Source organism: Triticum urartu, chromosome 2 (genome assembly GCF_003073215.2).
Source record: "Triticum urartu cultivar G1812 chromosome 2, Tu2.1, whole genome shotgun sequence".
Taxonomy (NCBI): domain Eukaryota; kingdom Viridiplantae; phylum Streptophyta; class Magnoliopsida; order Poales; family Poaceae; genus Triticum; species Triticum urartu.
The window spans coordinates 110,217,075-110,239,959 of NC_053023.1; the positions used below are offsets into that span (position 1 = coordinate 110,217,075).

Consider the following 22,885-nt stretch of genomic DNA (forward strand, 5'->3'; position numbering starts at 1 on the left):
GCTCTCATCCTATTTTCCACCCATTATCGAAAATAATTAGCCAGTGGTACGATACGAGCACCCTCTCTAGTATTCTTTCAGGAAAATTTCACCCGACATTAGTAGGATTCCAGAAAGTTCTGCACCTTTCTTCTTCTTTTTTCGTATGTTTCCTCCATAATTTTCTAGTTATTATTATTTTTCATTGTTTTCCCTTGCTTTTTTACATTCTTGTAAATATTTATGAAACTTTCATTTTTAAATATTCTAAATAACTTTATTAAATTTGTCAAAAACTCAATTTTTAAAACTTCTAAAATTCATGGTCATTTTTTAAAATTCATAAAACAAAATTAAATAAATAATTAAATAAATGATTTTTTTTTTCAAATTCGTGAATATATTAGAAATCAATGTGAACATTTTTTTATAATTTAATGAACATTTCTTAGTTCATCGACAGTTATTAAAATTTCATGAAAAATATAATCTCATTGTTTTTAATTCATGAACATTTGTTAAATTTGTAAAATAATCATATTCGTAAACAGTTATAAAACCTGCTATTTTTTAAGTCCATGAGATTTTTTTTTTGATTTTCCAAACATTTTAGTGCATGAACATTTTTCTAAATTTGTGATCATTTTTTTACTTAAAATAGCAAAAATAATTGTGATAATACGAATAAACGATCAATATGAAAAACCAGATAAATGTATAAAAACTAGCTGAAAATCGGTTGATTTTTTTAATGATGTAAACCAGTCGGAACACATGTTCGGCCTCTTTGATTTAAGACATCGGCCCATCTATAGGCGACATATATGGGCCGCTAATGATGAAGTGATAATTGTAAGCAATGACCTCAAATTTCTGGCGGCGTTTGATGAATAAAGTTTGGCTAAACCCTAAAAAAAACTAAAGTTCCCACCAAACAAAGCAAGGCATGTTGAAAATCAACACGGATGTGCTATTGCATGCTCAGTATCAAATGATGCTCCCTAATTTTTAAGGCCTCACGATCAATTGGGGTCTTCAATTTGGAATTGGGTCACCTAATTTTGAACAGTTCAACAATTACCAAAATGCCTAGAAAAAAATCCAAAAATAGAAAGAATTAGATCTTATCAATAGATTTTTTTTTCGGTAGTCACAATCAGTGTACGTTTGCTAGGAGGGATGACAATTATGAACGTTTTGATGACAACTTTAGTTATCGTGAGAATGACAATTTTAGTTTGCAAGTACGACAACTTTCTGGCGAAAAAATGAACTGCAGTTGAGTTGCCATGCTCGCTAAATAATATTGCCACGCTTGGGCAACAGAAACTGCCATCAAATCATTAGCAAATGTCATCCTTCCCAGTGAACGTTCATTGACTATTGGGGTTCTTTTTGGCCAGGTTGCCAGTTCGGTAAATAGAAAAATTCTTGATGGCAATCACAAAATGAACATCACAAACGTTTATTGATGCTACTTTCATTAAGAACTATAGCACCGATGTTATTATGCATACATCAAAGTTGTATGATCGCAAAAAGTTGCTATCATAAGCCGACTCCTCCTATAGAAGCGTCGACACGATTCCTGTGTAGCTAATCGACACCTTGTTGCCCATCAAACATCGCGAAAAGTAAAATGGTCATATCATATGAGCGTAAGAGGAGTCCTGATCAGTCCAAAACTAGTGTGGTAGCCCGTAGCCCTCCCACGGCCGGAAGGACGCTGGTGCAAGCCACCAGAAGGATGGAACAAACTAAATGTGGATGACACTTTCATCGAGTCGCACACAAAGTTGGTGGAGGTAGGATGGTCCTTGGTGATTCAACGAGTGCAATTATTTTTGCCTCATGTTGCTAGCTCGGGTTCTGCACCTCTGCGCTGGAGGCTAAATTGGTGTCATGCATGGAAGGGAAGTATTGCGTTGAAATGGAGTACCGCACCCGGTGGCGGAGTTAGCCGAAAATCACTGGGGGCCGAAACACAAATCATCAGTGTTTGGATGGCGAGGAGGGAAGGGATGCTAAAAAAAATCTAATCTATGCCCTCCTAATTTTTTTTCCTTCAGGAATTGATCCAAGGATGGGGTCAACGGCTCTCCCAGCCTCAACATAGCTCCGCCGCTCACTGCACCTATCGTATTAGAAACTGGTTGTCTCGCTGCTGCTAATATGATTTCAGAAAAGGAGACGAACAGATCGCCATATGTGTCCTTTGTGGAGGAGATCAAGAGGTTACTTGGGCTAGTTAGTGAGTTTGCTTTATTTTTTTTGAAACGGAGGCAAAAGATTTGCCTCATCCATTAAATAAGAGGAGAATAGAGTTTGACAGATTGCAAGTGACTAAAAAAACCGCATGGCAATTACTCTCGTACAACAATACGTCCTAGTTTCTTAGCACCTGCTGTAACCCATAGGTTGGCCTCAAGCAAAATATTTTGAAGAAGAATAGGCGGTGGCGCACTCTTGTGGCGAAATACCCGGGCGTTTCTCTCATTCCAAAGAGTCCAAGAGACTAGCATGGTGAGGGAGGCCATCGCTCGTCTGTCTGGATTTCGCATGTCGGTTCTTCTATCCCACCAACGCATAAGAGAGTCCTCAAGGTGCCAAACAGAGGTGTCAATGTGCGCAAGACCAAACTTGTCAATGACAGATCGCCAGAGCCGAATGGAGAAGCGACACTTGACGAAAAGGTGGATGCCTGTTTCTTGCTCCCTCTTGCAAAGTGGGCAAAGCCCACAATTTTCCCAACCACGCCGCTCCAACCGGTCCGCAGTCTAAATCCGGTCTTGCAAGGCCAGCCAAACGAAGAATTTGACCTTAGGGGGAGCCCAAGCTTTCCTAACCATGTAGTGAATGGGCGAGAGCGTTAGGCCAAGAAATTGCGCCTTATAAGCAGTGGCCGCCGAGTATATCCCATCAACAGCATGTTTCCAAACAATGTCATCCTCAACCTGGTCGTCAAGGTGAAATTCATGCAAAAGAGTATGCTTTATCACATGCACGTAGGGAGGGCAATACAATACCCCATTCTTTTAGCCAAGTAGACCAGCGTACTGCTATATGGCTGCGTGAGGGGCCGGAAGAGATTACCAGCTTGAGCCAAGCAGATTGTAACGCTCCCACTCGATGAGATCATTTCATTCGAAAAGAAATTAATATGTTTTGCCATAAAGTATGAATTTTTTGTTCATGCTTAATTTGTATGTAAATTGTTTCATTGGTACTCCCTCCGTTCGGAATTACTTGTGGTAGAAATGGATGTATCTAGATGTATTTTAGTTCTAGATACATCCATTTCCGAGACAAGTAATTCCGGACGGAGGGAGTAAAGCTTAATATAACAATGTTTTCCTAGCACTGCCGCCACGTGGCGCGGCTCTCCTCTCCCGCGGGGCCCCGCGGCTGGCGGCCCGCCTGCGGCTCGGATCCATGGCGGCGGCCATGGCTGGTGGCACGCGGCGCTGCTTGGCGGCGGGCGGCGCCGGCGTGGTCAGGTGGGCCACTTCCCTGGCTATGTGGATGGCGGGGAGGTGGTGGGTTTCGGCTGCGGCGGCGGTTCCTCGCTGGATGTTGGTGGCCATGGTGATGTTCGTCCTCGACCCTGATCTACTCCGATCTGCAGCAGATCCGACCCTTGGTGGCTTCAGTCACCGTTCTTGGGTGCTGGCCTTGCAGATCCGGTGGCTGGAAGGGTTCCGGGGGAATCTCTTGGCCGGCGTGGCGGCCACTCCGATGGCAGTGCCTTTGGGTGTTGCTTCCCTCGTTGGAGGCTTCGGAGAGGATCTCCTTCCTTCCACCCCTCCCAGGAGCTCAGGTGAAAACCTCAGACCCCCCCTGTTCCAAGCGACGACGACACCACGGTGGCATGCTTCTTCCTGAAGGCGTTGCTCGGGGGCTGCTCAAGCGGCGGTGGAAGTGGCGGCGGTTCGGTGTCGACACATGCATTCTGGTCAGCTTCATCTTGGAGGTTGCGGCGACGTAGGCGACGCTTGTCTGGTGGAGCTACTGCCGATGGTCGAGGCATCGTTGGCAGTCTGCACCATCAGGTTCGGGGTGCTCAGGGGGAAACCCCAGATCTGGATCTTCCGGATTGGATGATGATGGCGTTCTATCGCTTTCCCTTCTGGGGGCATCGTCTTGGAGCAAGTGCTGGCTGGAGGGATGGTGGAGCGGTGTTTCATCCCAAACTTTGATGGCGGCGGAGATCGATGGCATGGCGCTGTGGAGACTCGGCGTCCGACGTGCGGAGATGGGCTCGCGCAGGAGGAGGTTGCTGTCTGGCGTCATGGTGACGTCGATGGCAGAATGGCCAGACAAGGTAAAAGCCTCAATATGATCTGAAGACCTGTGGAAGATGGCGGCGACGACACACGAGTACGTATGACCGGATTGTGCCCCAGACCCGGTATGTGGCTCGGCTGGGGCTTCCGAATGAGTTTCGGCTTCCGGTTTTTGATGTTAGGCTTAGGTGAGTGGTTTGAGTAGTGGCCCAGCTAGCACCCCTTCATCATTTTGGATAGGAGTGGCGGTATATGTTGCCAAGATGGTGGATTCAGGCACATTGTTGTACTCCCTCCGTCCCAAAAAACATGTCGCGAGGACAGTTTTGCAAAAAAGACCTCCAGTTTCTCCCGACCGAACCCGCGCTCCTCGTCTTGCTCCTCCGACAGAATCCCCAGCTCCGCTGCTCCCCGCCGCCGTAGCTTCGCTCCTCCACGCCGCCGCAGCTGCCCTGTCCCCGCCGCCGCAGCTCCCCCGCTCCCCCGCTCCCCTGCTGCAGATGCCTCCTGCTCCACCGCCGCAACTGCCACTTGCCTGCTTCCCCAAGCTCCCCCTTCATCATAAAAATGTTCGATTTCCCCAGCTACCGCCGCGCTCTGCTCTGGCTGTGTCGAAACTGGCGTCGGCGAGCCCGGAGGCGCTGGATCCGGACCACCACCAACAACCTCATCTCTTGGGGTCGAGCGTGGTGGCGACGGAGCAGGGATGGAGTCCGGCAAGGGCGGTGCAGACCGGCCACGGGGCTCGCTAGAGAAGGAGTTGAGGGATGGCAGCGGCAGCAAGGCCATGGAGGCAGGGTCGACGGAGTGGCGGACGGCAGAGCAGGGCCTTGGCGGCTTGGCTGTAGGCGGGCGCTCGATGCGTCGTTCCCGCGCAACAGAAGCAGGGGAGGCCGCGGGGTCTTGGATGGCGACGCGGGACCTGGCGGCAGCTTGGCGCGGGCGCCGGGGCCGCCGGAGTTGGCCCCTCTGGTGGTAGCGTGCGGAGGCACGACGCGGAAGGGAGGAGGGCGGCGCTCGAGGTCGCTGACGTCTGGCAAGGCCGCATCGAGGGAGCCGAACGGAGGCGGGCGACGGGAGGCTGCAGGGGCGACGCGCTCGGGGAGAGGGAGAGTAGGGATCGGGAACGAGGGGGATGGAGCTCGCGGGCGCCATTGACACCATGGTTCTTCAGATAAGTGCTGGTGTTGCTTCTTCAGATAGCACATGTATCAATTGCCATCTTCATCCGTGGAATGATGTTGTATCTATGATGTGCTCTTGGTCTGTTGCAATTTGTAACTGATGTGTGTTGTTTCTTCAGTTAAGTGGCATGGATCATCGAGGCGGCTACATTTTCTGCACTGCTGTCCAGTGGATCATCTCCAAGTCCTCCAGTTCTGATCATCTACAGCGTCGTACTCAAGTTTCATTCCACTCACCCTAGTGTATGCATGGTTGTCGCCTTTGAAACTCATGCTCTGAATCTAAACCTTCAACCAAGGCTCTTTCAGTCTGCTTCCCTTGAGCTAGTCTGAATTTTTTCCATGTTCTAGTTCTAATGTTTTGTTAAATTGCAAAGGTTGAAGTCCATATGTTCTTTCATTTGAGTAGTAAATTTAGTTGGCTAACATGCTGTCCAGTGGCATGTTTTTGCTGTCATGCTCAAGTTTTTTTGCTGAAAATACTCCATGTTCAAGTTGAATGCATCCAAAAAAATTGTGTTGTCAGTGAGGGACTGAAGAAAATGTGTTCTCAAATTTATTTACTGTAGATCCAGTAGAACAAATTGTGTTGGCAAATTTTCCAAAACTGTTTCAATTCATGATCCACTTACTAGGCCATCTTGATGGATGTGCCAAGCAGCAGCAGTGCCAATAGGAGTTTTGTAGTTGCATTGAAATTATTCAATCTCAAGGCTGAGAAATTAAACATGTCCAAGGCAATTAATCAGTAGACTACAGTTGCTGAGAAATTAAACTACCCAAGGCTGTATATGTTTAGATCATGAAGGAGAGAGTATAAGGCTGTACTTATATACTGATAGCTAATTAAGAAGCTGGGAAATATATACCGATAGCTAATTAGCTAGGACCTTGAGATGGATTAATCCAGTGCTACTCCTCTCATTATCTAATCTATCCTTGCTATGACTGCATATTTATTTACTGTACCAAACATGTCCACTGCATATCTGTTTTTGTTATGCCAATAATTTCAGTAAATTAGAATATACAGTAATACTCCTTGTGACTATTCTTGAGATGGTCTTTCTTATTTTAGCTGATCCATCCCATGTGATATGCTAGATTCTTGTCATCCACTATCCTTTTATTTGTTCCATGCTAAATGGACCTCTTATTTCAATACTTTAGAACATGTTCAATCTTCAGTTAACTCCATACAAGGGACTTTGCTTTTTTTACTAAAGCTAGATTGCAATTGCAGTAGAAGATAATCTCATACCATATCATCAGTACATATCATCTACTGATGATATGGGATTAGCAAAGGCCTTGCTTGCCTCATTAGTTGCTGTAGTTGTCAAGCAAAAATTTCAGTCCACTAACCCAAATTAATTCAAATAACTAAAATTAATCCAAATAACCCAAATTAATTCAAATAACCCAAATTAATTCAAATAACTCAGATAATTCAATTAATCCAAATAACCCAGATAATTCCAATAAATTCCAACAAGGAGTTGATATACAAGGATTAGACAAGGCATACACAAGGACATGACATAAGGGCATCTTTGTCCCCTCTTGACACAAGATTACACAAGACATACACAAGGAGCACCTGACTACATGACATAAGGGCCTCTTTGCCCCCTCTTGACTACATTCTTTTCCTTTCTCTGGCCACTTCTTCCCTTCCCTTCCCTTTACTTTTCTTTCATTTCCCTTCTCTAGCTAATTCTTTCCTTTCATTTTCTTTTCTATTGCAATTTCCATTTCTTCTATAATGGCCCTCGTATCAACAACTACCCGACTGTCGCAATATACACCGGTTATTTCCATTCCAGCATTCTGAACGCGATCCTTGTGCAAGTGGGGCAACTTATATTGATTTCCTCCTTTTGCTTTCATAACTTCAAACATAACTGCTTCTAATGTGATAAAGCTTCTGTGCAACTTGTCAGGATCGTAGTTCTCGAATTCCTCTTCCACACCCTGTACCAGTTCCTGGATGTTTGTAGGTGACCTACAGTCGGTTAGAGACTGGAGAGAGGTATGGAAGCAGAGGTCCAAACAATTTAACTCAGGGCTATTTGGGGGCTGTTGTAGCAATCGGATGTCAAGATCAGTTTGTTCCATAGCTTCTCGAAAAGCTACATCATTGGGAAGGACATGAGGCTTTGCGTTATCCTGTTGGATGAATATTGTCGCTCCCTCATCATCGTCAGGCCACTTATCCTGAATTGCCGGGATAACCTTATTGATTAGATAATCTCTGCACACAGGCCTGGTTACTTTCACTGATGTCAACACTTTTGTTCCCTTTGTTCTGTTTTGACTTGTCCGCTTCGCCTCAGTCTCTTCGACAAATGCCCAAATGCCGATCTTCCCATTGAATGTTAGCTCCCCCTCATTGTTATATCGAGGCTTGTCAACAGCTGTTAGGAACATCACCTTCCCAATGCTGTGAGTGTTTGACACGGTGCGCTTCGGTTCAGGTTCTCCTGGAAGTACATAGTAACTATTCTTCACTCTCGTCATGTCAAACCACTTCTCATCGATGTGAACCATATTCGTCATTGGTTTTAACATAGCCCGAGAAGTTGAGATCGAATTGTCATCGACCATGGACATACAAAATTTCAATCTCGCAAGCTTGTTCTCTAGCTTGAGGTGAGGCTTCACGGTGCTTGTGATGCGGTTGAGCTCATTCAACTGGAACCTCTTATGTAGGGTGGATCGGGCCACACCTAGAGACCGTGCCAGAGATCGAATTGTTCTTTTTTTATTCAGTGGGATTGTTGAGGTCCTCTCTAGATCTAGCTCCTTTCTCTTTCGGCCGGATCTTCCTGGCTTCTTGCTTGAGACATCTACTTCTTTGCCATCGGCAATTTGCTTTTTAGCCTGTTCCCAGATTCTTTCAACAGATCGTACACTTATGTCCAACAGGTTTGAGACTAGCAGCTTGTCGTCTGGTTGAACAGACCCATCTCTGAGCTCGATTACCAGCAAGGCAAAGTAAACACCATGCCTCTCCTTATCTGACAATTCTCTTCTCTTCTCTTGAAGTATCCAATTCATAACTTCATCCTCTTCCTCTTGAGCTGTATCCTCTTTCCCTTCATCTTCTTGAGGCATCCAATTCATAATTTCATCGTCTTCCTCTTGAGGCATCAAGTTCAAATCCATAACTACATTCTCTGCCACTTGAGGTTCCTCCTCTTGAGGCATCAAATTCAAATTAATACCTTCACCGTCTTCCTCTTGAGGCATCAAGTTCAAATCAATAGTTTCATGTTCTTCCTTTTGAGGCATCAAGTTCAAATCCATAGTTATGTTTCCTGCCATCAATGACAAAAGATGAGTACACCATGGTACCATAACAAGAATACACACACACAAAATAAGTATGCAAGCCAAACAAGAAATAGGTGCCATGGCACCATTTCTAGTTTGGTTGCCACGGTAGCCAAACAAGAAATGCTGCCATGGCAGCCAAACACTTTTCTCTAACCATAACCATAAGCCATTTTTTGTAGCAGTGCCACATGATCAGCAGTACACAAACTTTCATTACTGAAATTTCAAAAACCTAACAATGGAGTTTGTGACCTGCATTAGATTATTAGACATCTTTCATGTGTCATGTTTTGGACAGTTATATTAGAGTTTTGCTTTGGTTCATGCTATTCAACTTACATTCCTTTTTTTAAAGAAAAGCTTACATTCCTTGATATAGCTTGATAAGCCAGCTTCGTAACATAGATCTGACATTCAGACATGTTGGGGAAAATTCTACTAGCACTTGATGAAATGGCAGAGTAAATGTACAATGGAAATTGCAGCCAAAAGAAGGTTCTCTTATCAACTCTTTCTAAAAAAATAAGGTTCTCTTATATAGCTTTAAATAAGACAAAATATATGAACGTCTGATCTCTAGATAGAAACATGGTTATCGTTAGTCCGGGTGTGTGGAAGGGGACCATGCAAAATACACAATTCTTGAAGTTGATTATCTAATGCCTGGTTTACCAAAGATGTTGACTATCATCAATTCCCATCTTCTGTTAGGCACATGTTTGCGTCATGGCGCCGAGTAGTCTGTTTGGTTTGGATCTACAACTACAACTAGGCCGAATAGGAATTTTGGTAGTGGTGGTTGTCGATCCTAACACCAAGTTGCTTTCTATTGTTTAGGTTTGGAGACTAATGAATCCTAAAAACTGTGAGGTTTTGGTCTGCCATGTCCCCATAACAGAGCAAGATGAAGATAAAGAGCTTTATAAATTCCCATTGACTGACTGAATTATACTCTGATCATAATTGACACTTGACTAACTGAATTATATTCTGATCATAATTGACACTTGGCAGTTTACACTCCATTGACTAACTGAATTATACTCTGATCATAATTGACACTTGACTGACTGAATTATACTCTGATCATGATTGACACTTGACTGGCTGAATTATACTCTGATCATAATTGACACTTGACAGTTTACACTCCACATCCACTCCATACCTTTCCCTGGAGTACAGTTTACAAGTTTGCACTTGACAGTGTTTGTTCAGATCATAATTGCTCTGCTGATATCTACTGATTTTTTCCAGTTAACACTAATCATATTCAGTTAACATTGTTCTTTCTGACGAACAGGAGCAGAGCAGCAACTCCTTACAGTACACTGATCATATTCAGCACAGGAAGCAGAGGAGCAACTCCTTACGGTACCTTCTTCCTCCTGACGAGCAGGAGCTCTGGCGGCAGCACGGGCAAACGAGCAGCAGCAGTACTAGTAGATGAGCAGAAGCTGTACGGGCAGAGGAGCTCCACCGGCGGTAGGGGAGAAGCAGCCGCACGGGCGCGCGGGCAGAGGAGAAGGAGCTGCACGGGCTCGCCTGGGAGATTGAGGAGGACGCACGGGAGATCGAGGAGGCAGCGCGCGAGCTCTTGGTCCACCGGATCGTGGAGGCAATTTTCGGCGACGCCCGTAGGGGATCGCAGCCGGGAGGAATTGCGGCGGCGCACACGCGGGTGCTCAAGGAGGATGCGCTGGAGCTTGACGAGGATGTGCTGGAGCTCGAGGTGGACGCCGTGAGCTCGAGGAGGACGTGGCCGGAGGTCCCGACGGCGCCCGCAGGTAATCGAGGCAGGGCGGCGATGCAGGTCTGAGTGGGGGAGGCGGCGGAGCAGGTACTTGGCGACGGCGGCGGCGGAGCAGGTACTTGGCGACGGCGGCGGCGGAGCAGGTACTTGGCGACGGCGGCGGAGCACTTCCTGATGGGCGGAGATGACGACGACGGCAACAGCTGGGCAGCGCCGGCCCCTATCGACGACTTAGGAAGAAGACAGGGGGCGGAGGGGCTTCTTGCAGACGATTTTAAAACTACGAGGGCTTTTTTGCAAAATCACCAATGAACTGCGCCCGCAACATGTTTTTCGGGACGGAGGGAGTAATACTTTGTAAGGTCCTCGAGATAATCAATAAAGTGGCCGTATGCATCTCCCAGATGCAGAGGCCGGGGTCATCCTCCTTTTCTAAAAAAAAAAGCACTGCCGCCACCGCTTCACGGTGATGGCCTGCTGACTTGCGGCACCCATCCCTCCGGTTGGTTCTTCACCCCCATATTTAAGTGTAGTTTTTTGTTGTAGAAACTTGTGAATTTTCTTATAACTTGATCAAGAATTTGAGAACAGCATCCCTAGCTGGCTTACCCAATGGAAAAGCTTGTGATTGTGGACTATACGCGTGTGCGCTGTAGATGTTCGATAAAATGCGTGATTCAAATACTATGTATTATGGGGATTAGGTTTTAAACGATCTGCTAGATGAGTAACCTTCATTTCCCTGAACGCATCTTGAAGAAAATATGATAGGGATAAACTTCTGGAATTTTAGGATTAGGGATAAGCTAAAACTCCCGAACACCGAACTACTCGCCCGCGTCATCTGCTATGCCGCACGCAGCCACTCCGTACGCATCGTCGCTCCCTCCGGCGCTCCACTCACAGCCATAAGTCTCCCGCTGCGAGTCCACGCAGGTCCGGCGGACGGGCGCAGCCGTCTCCAACACGCGCACGCTCATCCTCACCGACATCACCGGCGCGGGATCGTTCCGGGCTGTCCCGCCTTTGCTCCGGCCGGACACGGCAAGCGCGGCTCGCCGCTCCACCGCGGGGTCACCCACGTCCCTCCATGCAACCTCGGCGCGGCCAAGCAGCTCCGACGACCCGGCGCGCCCCATGATCTTCTTCTGCCTCCTCCGCACCTCGAACACCACGCTCCTCGTGTCCGCGAGCTCCCGCACGCACGCCGGCGAGCCGTCGCACGCCAGCGACGCCACGTCGCGCCACGAGACCACGTCGGTCGATGTGGCTCGGTCGCCGGCGCGGCGCTCGGCCTCGGAGCTTTGGCTGTCGATCTGGATCGTCCTGCCGCCGCCCGCGGGAACGTGGCACCGGAGGAAGAGTGCTCGTGCGCCACCACCGGTGCAGCCGAGTCCCGTGACCTCGACGGAGCTGATCTCGCACTGGAGATGGCAAACGACGCCACCAACACCCCAGCTGCTTTCCATGGTTGTTGCACTCACACTTCTACATGGTAGGAGCACACTAGAATTCGGGAGCATGCATATATATACATGCATGCGTAGACGAGTCTGGTGCAGGTAACTTTAACGAGTGCACGCATGATCCATCCGTAGTCGGCTAGTTAATGGAATGCGTGTGTGTAAATGGTGTTTGGTGCAGTAAACTTTAGCTCTTGGAAACAGCAGGGGCCAGATGGCCTTGCATATGCTTCTTGGTCGCTCGGTTTAACTTGGCCTATCAGCTGACCAAAGGTGCACGTCAAACATTGAAGCTTGAAAAAAAAACCGCAAAAAAAAAAAACACTGAAGCTTGAAAATGGGAGCATGCATGATCTTCGAAAAGTTTTCCGAGACAGCCACCATGGTCATGAGCTGCAGTGTGACTCAAGATGGATAGTGAATGATTGGTTTTAGATAAGTTTTGGTTGACGGGGGAACGTATCAGACTTCAAATTTCAGCCGGACTTCCCTATTGAACCCAAGTTCAATGTGAATCCAAAAGTTTAGTTGCAGTTTACAGACAATTTGATTTTTTTTTAGAAAAAAAGGATGACCCCCGGCCTCTGCATCTGGGAGATGCATACGGTCATTTTATTGATTATTCTCGAGGACCTTACAAAGTAGTACAACAATATTTCTGAATCCGTCATCTTGGCAACATCCGCCACTACTCCTATCCATATGATGAAGGGGGTGCAAGCTGGGCCAAATACCCAGACCTCTCACCCAAGCCTAACATCTAAAGTCGGAGGCCCCGACCGAGCCACATACCGGGTCCGGGGCACAATCCGGTCTGACGCACTCACATGTGTCGTCGCCGCCATCTTCCACCAGTCCATCTTCAGAGCAGATTGAGGTGCCAACCTTGGCAGGATCCTCCGCCATCGACGCCAAACGACGACCACCATCTACGCTAGTCCATCTCCAAGCAGAAGGGGCGCTACCACACACTACTAGGAAAAAGCCTAGCAGCGCCGGGCTACTACTACGTCCGTTAGTAGTAGCGTGGGTAAAAACCCGCGCTACTACTAACCCGCGGAATTTTTTTTCAAATTTTTTGCGTGAATTTTCAAATTTCTGAATTATTTTAACCTCTAATCTCTAATCACCTTCATCGCTGCTCAATTTAATCTCTAATCACCCTTCATCATTTCAAATCATCTAACTTCCCGAACGGTCACCCATCCTCTCACTACTCCAGCCTGAGCACGCTTAACTTCCGGGTTCTATTCTCCCTCGATTCCAAGTCTGCACTTGTTGTTTTCCTAACAATAGTAAGATGTCAATCCTATTAACCCTCGGAAGTTTAGCTTGAGCATGAAGTCACACATTTCGCTGTTTGAGTTTAAAACTATTGTTCTAAAAAACAATAATTATTTAGTAACACTAATATTTCTTGAATAAGGAGTTTGACCACATTTTGACCAAAGTTTGACCAGATTTGACCAAAATTCCAAAAAACTGAAATAATTATTTAGTAACACTAATATTCTTGAATAATTATTTAGTAACACTAATACTTCTTGAATAAGTAGTTTGACCATAGTTTGACCAGATTTGACCAAAATTAAAAAAACTGAAATTTGAGCATAACTTTTTTTCCTTTTAGAATTTGAGGATTCTAAAAATTTGCAAACAGGCCGTAGGAGGTCTCCATCATATGCGGATTTTCGTGCTGAACATTTTGATATATTATACGTTTTTTTCTGACATCGTATGCAAAAGTTATAGCCGTTTTACATTTTCCCTACACTTTTTGCAAAACATGTCCAAATTTAAGTTTTTAAATTTTCCTAACTAGTAGATGTAGTAACATAACTACATCTCAAAGGATTTTAATTTTTGAAACATTTTGATATATTATACGTTTTTTTCTAACATCGTATGCAAAAGTTATAGCCGTTTTACATTTTTCCTACACTTTTTGCAAAATATGTCCAAATTTAAGTTTTTAAATTTTCCTAACTAGTAGATGTAGTAACATAACTACATCTCGAAGAATTTTAATTTTTGAAACATTTTGATATATTATACGTTTTTTTCTAACATCGTATGCAAAAGTTATAGCCGTTTTACATTTTCCCTACACTTTTTGCAAAACATGTCCAAATTTAAGTTTTTAAATTTTCCTAACTAGTAGATGTAGTAACATAACTACATCTCGAAGGATTTTAATTTTTGAAGTTTTTATCATTTTCTTTTGCTTTTTACAAAACCGAAAAGGCGATCCACGGGGGGGAGGGGGGGGGGGGTGGGGGGGTAGAGTTTCAAAATGGGACCTTTAGTAGTAGCGAGGGATTTTACCCCTCGCTACTACTATGGCATGTCCCGGAGGGGCACGGTTGAGACCTCTTAGTAGTAGCGAGGGGTAAAAACTTAGTAGTAGCGCGGGTTTATAACCCTCGCTACTACTATGGCATGGCCCAGGGGCACAGTAAAGACCGCTTAGTAGTAGCGAGGGGTAAAAACCAGCGCTACTGCTATCAACTTAGTAGTAGCGAGGGTTAAAAACCCGCGCTACTACTATGTCATGTCCCGGGGGGCACGGTAGAGATCGTTTAGTAGTAGCGAGGGTAAAAAACCAGCGCTACTGCTATCAACTTAGTAGTAGCGAGGGTTAAAAACCCGCGCTACTGCTACTTAGCAGCAATGCCTGATTTTAAAGCGCGCTGCTGGTAAGATTCTGTGTATAGGCTTTTCCCTAGTAGTGACAGAACGAAGACCGGCGGAGAATAGGTGAAAGGCTGCACACAATGCCGCCGCCAAACACCCACACGCACCGCAAAGCGCCCACCATGCTTCCGGGAACCCCAGGTGACGCCTTCAAGAAGGAGCGCGACGAGGGTACGACGCCGTCGCCCGCAAGGGGAACTAGAGCTTTTGCCCAAAGAAAGATCACGGTGAAAGACGGGAGAGGACCTCGACAAGGCCTCCAAGAAGGGGACCGACGCCCAGCAAAGACGCCGCCATTGTCGTGGCCTCCGTCGACGGCCAAGGGTTTCCCCCGGTCCCGCCCCCATCCCATCCACCCAGCCAAAGACCTGGCCAGGGGAGCGCACGCAGCCGGGGAAAGCGTTGGACTTCATCGAAGCAGGAACGTCGGGTGACGGGGCACCCCGACCCACTGTAGTAGACGTCCACCAAGACCTCGCCGCCCGCACGGCCGAAGTCACGGACCACCAGCACCCACGACCGTCACCAGCCAAAGAGGCAACGCCGTCCACATCGCCCGAGGCCGCCGCCCCAGCATTCACCCACCGCACACATCCCGTGGAAACATGGGGAACGACCCACACCACCGCCACCAGGGAGCACCACACCGCGAACATCCAAGCCGGGCAGGACGAGGCAAGGCCACGCCGGCCGGATCCGGCCGGATCCGGGCGGATCCGGCGAACCCCGGCCCACCAGCCGCCAGATCGGGCAAGGCGGCCGGATTTGATGGGCAGAGCCATCCCCGGCGACAGGCGCGGGGCGACAACGCCGGCGGCAGCCGCCGCAGAGGGCCGGCCTCGGCGGCCACCAGGGAAAAGCGGGCGGCGGCGCCCGATGCGGGGTGGGGGGCCGGCTCTCCAGAGGTCGAGGCGGGTGCGCGGGGAAGCCCCCGCCGCCGCCTACCGCCGCGCGGGCAAGCCCGACGACTCAAGATGGCAATGGGGCCCCGATACCCGCGTCCCCGTGGGTTTTTGCCCTATTAGGGGATGGGGATGGGCATCTTTTGATCCCCGCAGGGCTGTTGTTGGGCACATTATACAACCCGACACGTTTCGTGGGTTTACACCCGTTTCGGTAGTCCCCGAACCCGAAACCCGACAATACCCGCGAAATTACATTATTTTTTTATCACCGTAGTCATCTTACCCCCGAAATCTTAGAGGCCTTGATGTGTTCACAAGATTGGATAAGAAACAAATATAAAGGTGTGTCTTTCTTTACATATCATCATAAAGTTTATCATTATCTTGTTGCAATATTTCATAAGATGTTCGTTACTACTTATTTGATTCTCATAGATGCTGACAATGAATAAGGACAAAGTTTTTGGACTTGTGCATATTTTTCTCATGTTTAACTTTAGCTTGAGCGAGTTTTGATCTTTCCTAGTACTTGGCACTTTGATTTGGCATTGGAAGATTTGAAGATGGTCGTTTGGAGGCTTGGAGATGTGAAAGATGCCATGATGATTCCAACTTTAAAGTGATTTGTGAACTATTAGTTCTACTTCAGAACTTATATAGCTGTTGAACCATCTACTATTGTTTTTTGTTGAAATTTACTCAAGTTATGCTGCTGAAATGTGCTTGTTTTGTTGTTGAAGTGTTATTCTTTGTCGCCACTAGGTTTGTTTAAATATTTTGATTTTATCGTGGGTTCCCCGAAACCCGGTGGGTTTAGAGGACGGAGAGAAAACTAGCCCCGCACACGGTGATGAGGACGGAGACGGGTTTACGATTTTCTCGTGGGGATGGGTTTGGGAAGGCAAAACCCGATGGGTTTCGTCCCCGTTGCCATCTTGACCGACGACGGCTGCCGGCGACGGTGGAGAAGGAGGAGAAGGGGAGGCGGGGGACGGGCGGCGCCTAGGGTTTCGCCCCGGGGTTGTAGTTCAAGTTGTGCTTGTACGGTAGTTGATGTTACCATATCTTCACATAAACCATTCACCAAAGGTCACAAAGAAGCAAGAACACACCAGATGCATGACACGAGTCCTCTAGCCCTTGACACGCGCAATTTCGTCGACGAACCTTTCGAGGTCCCGTTGTGATGACCCACCCACTACGACCGCCTTCACGGCCTTCTCCTTCCACTCCGCTGCCTTCCTCCTCATTGCCACTGCCTTATCCCCGTCGCCCATCAGCTCCTTCACGGCAGCCTCAACCTCTCCCCGCCCGGCCTCGCGCGGCATCTGGACGCCCACACCCCACTCCTCGCACGCGTACCGGCAGTTGGTCACCTGCTCTGAGAAGAAGGGCCAGCACAACATCGGCACGCCAGCGCACAGGCTCTCCAACGTCGAGTTCCAACCACAGTGGCTCAGGAAACCCCCGGTCGCGCGGTGGCCCAGCACCGCCTCCTGGTCGCACCACCCCACCATCAGCCCTCGTCCCGCGACCTCCTCTGCGAACCCATCCGGCACCGGCATCTTGCCATCATCATTGCCGCCGTCGCGCACCATGTCAGGCCGGACAACCCACAGGAATGGGCTGCCAGCGTCGGCTAGCCCTCGAGCGAACTCCACCATCTGGTCCCTCGTCACGACGGTGATGCTCCCGAAGTTGACGTACATCACGGAACCGTCTGCCGCCTGCGCGTCTAGCCACTCGACGCACCGGTCGTCCTCCTTCCACAAGCTCGAGGTGAGTGAGGGGAGGTACGATGGTGGTGAGACCTCCGGGCCGAGAGGCCCGACGACGAAGGTGTTGGGCAGGCGCTCGCGGATTGCGTCCAGCGCGGCGCGCTCGAGGTCGTCGTAGGTGTTGAGGAGGATACCGTCAGCGGCGGGGGCGTCGAGCTCGCATTGCTTGATGTTGATGGTTAGCATCACATCGTCAGCGTTGGTAGTACGGATGAACGTCGGGAAGTCACGTAGGCGGAGGTTGCTGATCATGCCAGTGATCCAGTCCACCGGGGTGTCCAGGTACCCGTTGGTGAAGCAGCTCTCATCTATACGAACGTATGTTAATTAGAATAAAGTTCCAATGTATATCCCACAAAATCAATATTGCAATGTACATAATTATTTTTTAGTTTAAGATGGATGACACTATTGCCTTAACTTCCGCGACATTTTGAATGAAATTATGAATATAATTCCGTTTTTCTGTTACAAAATACCGCGTTGGGCATGGAAATATAATTTTGCAGTCCAAACTCACAATATTTCGCTCACTTAAGTAAGCTCATCCCTAGATTTTGTGTGTGTGGAATATCCCCTTTAGAAATGGCATAACAAATTTATTTGCAAGTAAACTTCTAGAACAATATATGTGTAATTAGGTTCAAACTCTAAAGGATGGTACCCTAGAGCGGGTCACTCTGCAATTCATAAATCAACCCACCCATGGTTCAGTAAGCAATCGAAATGTCAACAAGAGTGAATTGCTCCTCACATGATCACACCTCTCCAGCGAGATATCCCCCAATATTGCACGTATGCACTATACTCCATAAACTAGATTCACGGTTTGATGTCCCACATGAACCATTGTTGTCGCCAAAATTTTGCCATTTCTATTTTTACTGTCGGGCTCTTTGTGATGAGAACTTTGTATGTTTGAAGACATTTTAGTTTTCAGTTCTGGTAGTTACTAGATCTTACCATGTCGGTTCCAATATTGTAGATTTATAGTTGAAGTTCTATCTGATACAATAAAAGGACAAATACTAATCATCTTCCAGTTTTCTCTTGACGTTTCTAATGGCTGACCATCTACCACTTATTTGTTTAATTATCTAGTTGCCTAACTTTATTTTCATTACGTTCGTGTCTACTTATCAATATCTTAGCTCAATGCAAGGATCAATAGATGGTTTGAATACCTTTACTAATAAAGGGGATGGTAATAATGGTGTTATGTTGAGCTACTCAACTACTCCCTCCGTTTGGAATTACTTGTCGCATAAATGGATGTATCTAGACGTATTTTAGTTTTAGATACATCCATTTTCAAGATAAGTAATTCCGAACGGAGGGAGTACTATAGAATATCCCATCACGGTCGTAGCAACAAAGAGAGTAAAGGAAACCCGACTGTGTAAGCGCTAATAGTAGCCCGTTCTTTGTAAAAGCAAGTGGGTTCCAGGGAAGAGACAATGACAGAATTGTATGAAATTTTATCCTCTACCACTTGGCATTCAAGTATGAATATTGGCCATCTCTACCGCTAACTATTTTTTATATCAGTATTAAGATGTATCGTGTTATCAATTTGAAATATTGGAACTTTTGGCGGTGCAAGGTGAAAGTGCATGTACTACCACCGGTGCACACATGACAAATGATAAAGGGACTAATGGATCTCTAAGTGTACACATGTTCATACTACAAAATTTTATTGATTTAACCAATGATTGTGGACCCTTAAAAATTTAAGGATCAAAAAAAGCTTAGAGCTAGAAGGCTAGTGGTATTTTCCTAGTAGTTATAGTGGCGATAATTCAACCCAGAGCCTGGGTTCAGATGAGCCCGGTGAACAGTATCTCGATTTGAAATAGAAAAAAAGTTCAAAAAATTCTAATTTTTTTTATGGTGCAAGATGCTCCTATGCGTGAACTTTGTGTAAATTTTGTGAAGTTTAGACATTCGAGAAGCTCGTGGGAAAAAAGATAAAATCAGGCGTAAACAGTGCAATTTTCAAAAGTTTCCCAGACATCTGAAATTTTAGATATAAATAAAAAAAGCATATAACTTGATCAAAGTTTTGACTCATATGTGAACTGAATAGAAATGGAGGGATTGTTGGTCTGGTCGAGTAACCAATGAGCTACGTAGGACGTTCAAACGAGTTACCTTTCGGTCCACTTAAGGTTATTTTACACATGACTTGATTGCGTGTGAAATATAAAAAGCTATAGTCTTGTATTTATACATTATCTTTTTTGAGGTAGCTGACCAAGAAGTTCGATTCTCCTGTTGTTGTCACTATCGTAAAGGCGACTGAAACGTCGGAAGTCTATGACGAAATACATTAATTAGCTAGGTACCAATATATCCAATGAAAGCCGACTTAAATGGTTCATCTTTGAAGCATGACCTTTCCTTTGTCTTTTTGCTCGATGATCATCAGCGAGATTGAACTGGGCACGGATGAAAAACCATCTCTGATCTAGCCAGTAGGCTTTTCAATTTCTTATGTCATTTGTAATTAAGTACTGTACTCCAAATGTGATAGCTATGCTTAGAACAGGTGATATGCTATATGATGAACACAGTTTATTGGATTACCTTTGAATGGCACGTATCCTCGCTTGACAAGCTGATCGAAGTTGAGGTAGCACAGGAAGCCGCAGGCGCTGGGGGTGAAGAAGAGGTACGCCGGCAGCCCCATGTCCTTGGCCGCGTGCACCGCGAACCCCATGGCGCCGTCGGCGACGACGCAGGTGACCGGCGGGACCCCCTCCGTCCCCCCGAGCCTCTCGACGAGCGCCCTGAGGTGGCCAGGACACGCCCGGCGCGTGGCCTCGCACAGCGCCCAGATGTCCTGCGTGGCGTCGTGGTCGGAACGGGGGAGCCCGTCGGGGATCGTCTCGAACCGGAAGCCGTCGGCGGGGGCCGTGACAGCGCCGAGGCCGCGGGAGCGGAGGCGGCGGCCGTGGTTGTGCTCCGTGTGGACGAAGGTGACGTGGAGCCCCCGCGCGTGCAGGGCCTTGGCGAGACGAAGGAACGGGTTCACGTGGCCCTGCGCCGGGTAGGGGAGCAGCAGGATGTGCGGCGTCGTCGTCTTGGCCGGCTTCGAGGACGTCGCCATGGCCATGCTCTTAGTAGCTCTTGTATTTTTTAGCAGACAGTATGAGAAGGAGAATAGATCCGATTGCTTTTGGTTGGATTGGTGCATGTTGCTTCGGTCAGGTTTATTATAGGCTTTGTGTGTATGTGTGGGTCGATGGCGTTGCTGCCCTGCCGATAAGACTGGCTATGAGCCTCTGAACGGTGAGTTGCAACTTAGAAATACATTTTGGTTCCTGGTCGTATATACACCTTATATAAGGATTTTTTTAATAATTAAACAGAAAGTCAAATAGTTCAGATTTTTTTTAGAAAAAAACTTGACTTACTTTTGCACTAGTATGTAAATTTCCATGAAATAAAAATCAACACTGACTTCACAGTGAAAAAGACAAAAAATATTTGCTATTATAGGTCACTATTCACACTACTTTGGTCAAAATTTTGTCTTTTTTGAAAAGAAGTCAAGGGGGATTTTCTTTTTGTGAAAATTTTCTCACAAGTACAATGTAAGGTCAAGTTTATTTCAAAAATATTTTCAGAATTTTTTGACTTTTTGTTGAATTAGTAAATTATTTTCCCATATAGGGTGTATATGTCCCCATAGACCAGAAGTTCCCCTCCCTTATTTCCTTGGTTATGAGCTCTGAATGGTGAGTAGCCACTTATTTTCTTTTAGGGTGTGGAGATTTAACCAAGTCTTAGTCAAGTGATACAACATATAAAAAGAAAAAAAATCTAATTATTTTTGCACGAATCTTCATGTAGTCTCGATTAAGTCTCAGCCGACTAATAGCAATCCTATTTCTTTTAACGGGGTTGCTAAAACTCACTCGACTGAGACTTAATAAAGTCTTAGTTGATGCTATATCCGTAGGATTTCACATGGAGAACCGTGCAATTTCTTTTCTTTTTTTTCTTCCTTTTTATGTGTTGTGTCATTTGACTAAGACTTGATTAAGTCTCAACATAGTCGCACCTTTCTTTTAATGCAAACTACCAAAGTGACCTTCACAAATGCGAGGCTTCATCTTGTTGCCTATAAAAATGTTAAGTTATTATTTTTATCTCATGCATGTCTATTTACCCCAACGCTAGGCGGTGCACTTACACTTTTCCTCGGCAGGCACACGCACAAACATGCCATCTCTCTGCATGAAACAAGTAGTACTATCTAACACCGTATACAAACAAGAATATAGATGGCATCAGCAACATACAAATATATTATGAATTTTAAAAATTCATTACTTTGAGACCAAGTGTCCAAATCAAATTATGTTTTCACCATTGCATTCTTCCTGACGAGATTGAAATAATATCTCACATGAGCATATTTGATTAATATTTTTGAAAAGCAAATTTGTGCCGCCTTCGCACCCGCCATCGTGCCTCTCATTAGAGTCGACTCCCTGGCCGAGGAGACGGAGCACCGCAAGGCCGAGTCACAGCTCAAGATCGAGCGCCCCAATGCCGCCTTCATCGCCGAGCTTTTCAAGGACCTGCAACTCATTGCAGAGAACTGCACGTCCTTCCAATCTGTGATGGACGCTTGCACGATCAAGCGCGAGCAAAGCAAGCTCGCCCTCGTCCAGGCCGAGCATAAGGAGATGTTCGATGAGCTCCCGATGGCGAGGAGGAGGAGAACGAGATGCCCTAGAGTTGGCCCACCGACAACGACCATGAGGTTGGCCCCGATGACCGGGGGGGGGGGGTGATCCCCTGTCTATTCCAAATCAGACTTTTTCGAACATGACGACTAGTCTCGATGTACTATCAAGTAGTATGTAGCTCTATTTAGTTTTTCTCGATGTTTTAACTAATTTGATGTCCATGCAATGTCAATGTAGAAGGTAACAGACCATTTAAGTATGCTATGTATGATGTGGAACCATTGTTTAGTTACGAAATAAAGTAGGTTAAATTTGTGTGCTAAATTTTCTTTAGGGAGTTAAGTTTAAGTGTTCATTATGTCATCATTTTTGTAACTATTTAAATATGAGGAGTTTGGTTTTAAGTAGGTGTTTGGAGTTACAATTTAGGGGTTTGGTTAGAGATGCCCTTATTTATTTGGGTTGTCCTTATTTTGTACCTAGTTCGGATGCCCTTCAGCTCGCTTCGGTGTGTTTGTAGTTGTCACTGGGTGGTCTACGATCTAGATGTATTTTTTATTATTTTTTATGTTTGTTGTACTGTCATGATTGATAATGAATAGATCATAAGTTTTCCCGCAAAGAAAAATATATGGGTCTTTGGTTGCCAAAACTAAGTCTTTTAACTGTGAGATATAAAGAAGGACGTGCACGAGTAGTGTAAACCATGGTGAGCAAGTCGTTTCTAACTGTGAGGTTGAAAGTAGAAATGTTTCTTAGGGCATGTGCACTATACGAAAAAACCAGGTGACTGAGTGTTGTACT

At 46.3% G+C, this 22,885-nt stretch overlaps 2 protein-coding genes and 1 long non-coding RNA gene across 3 annotated transcripts; 1 reads left to right on the forward strand and 2 right to left on the reverse strand.

Annotated features, from left to right (window-relative positions):
- Window positions 1-4,594: 4,594 nt before the first annotated feature.
- LOC125536186 lies at window positions 4,595-11,176 on the forward strand. Its single transcript, XR_007294930.1, has 2 exons — window positions 4,595-5,689; window positions 10,089-11,176. It is a non-coding gene; the product is annotated as an uncharacterized LOC125536186 (long non-coding RNA).
- A 95-nt stretch (window positions 11,177-11,271) lies between these two features.
- LOC125536185 lies at window positions 11,272-12,094 on the reverse strand. Its single transcript, XM_048699353.1, has one exon. It carries the CDS (start codon window positions 12,077-12,079, stop codon window positions 11,366-11,368), a length of 714 nt encoding a protein of 237 aa, XP_048555310.1. The 5' UTR covers window positions 12,080-12,094; the 3' UTR covers window positions 11,272-11,365.
- A 4,534-nt stretch (window positions 12,095-16,628) lies between these two features.
- On the reverse strand, window positions 16,629-20,637 carry LOC125541223 (UDP-glycosyltransferase 85A2-like). The gene is made up of 2 exons (XM_048704685.1): window positions 19,968-20,637; window positions 16,629-17,686 (listed from the first exon to the last, which is right to left on the reverse strand). Exons 1-2 carry the CDS (start codon window positions 20,575-20,577, stop codon window positions 16,734-16,736), a joined length of 1,563 nt encoding a protein of 520 aa, XP_048560642.1. The 5' UTR covers window positions 20,578-20,637; the 3' UTR covers window positions 16,629-16,733.
- Between the last annotated feature and the right edge of the window lie 2,248 nt (window positions 20,638-22,885).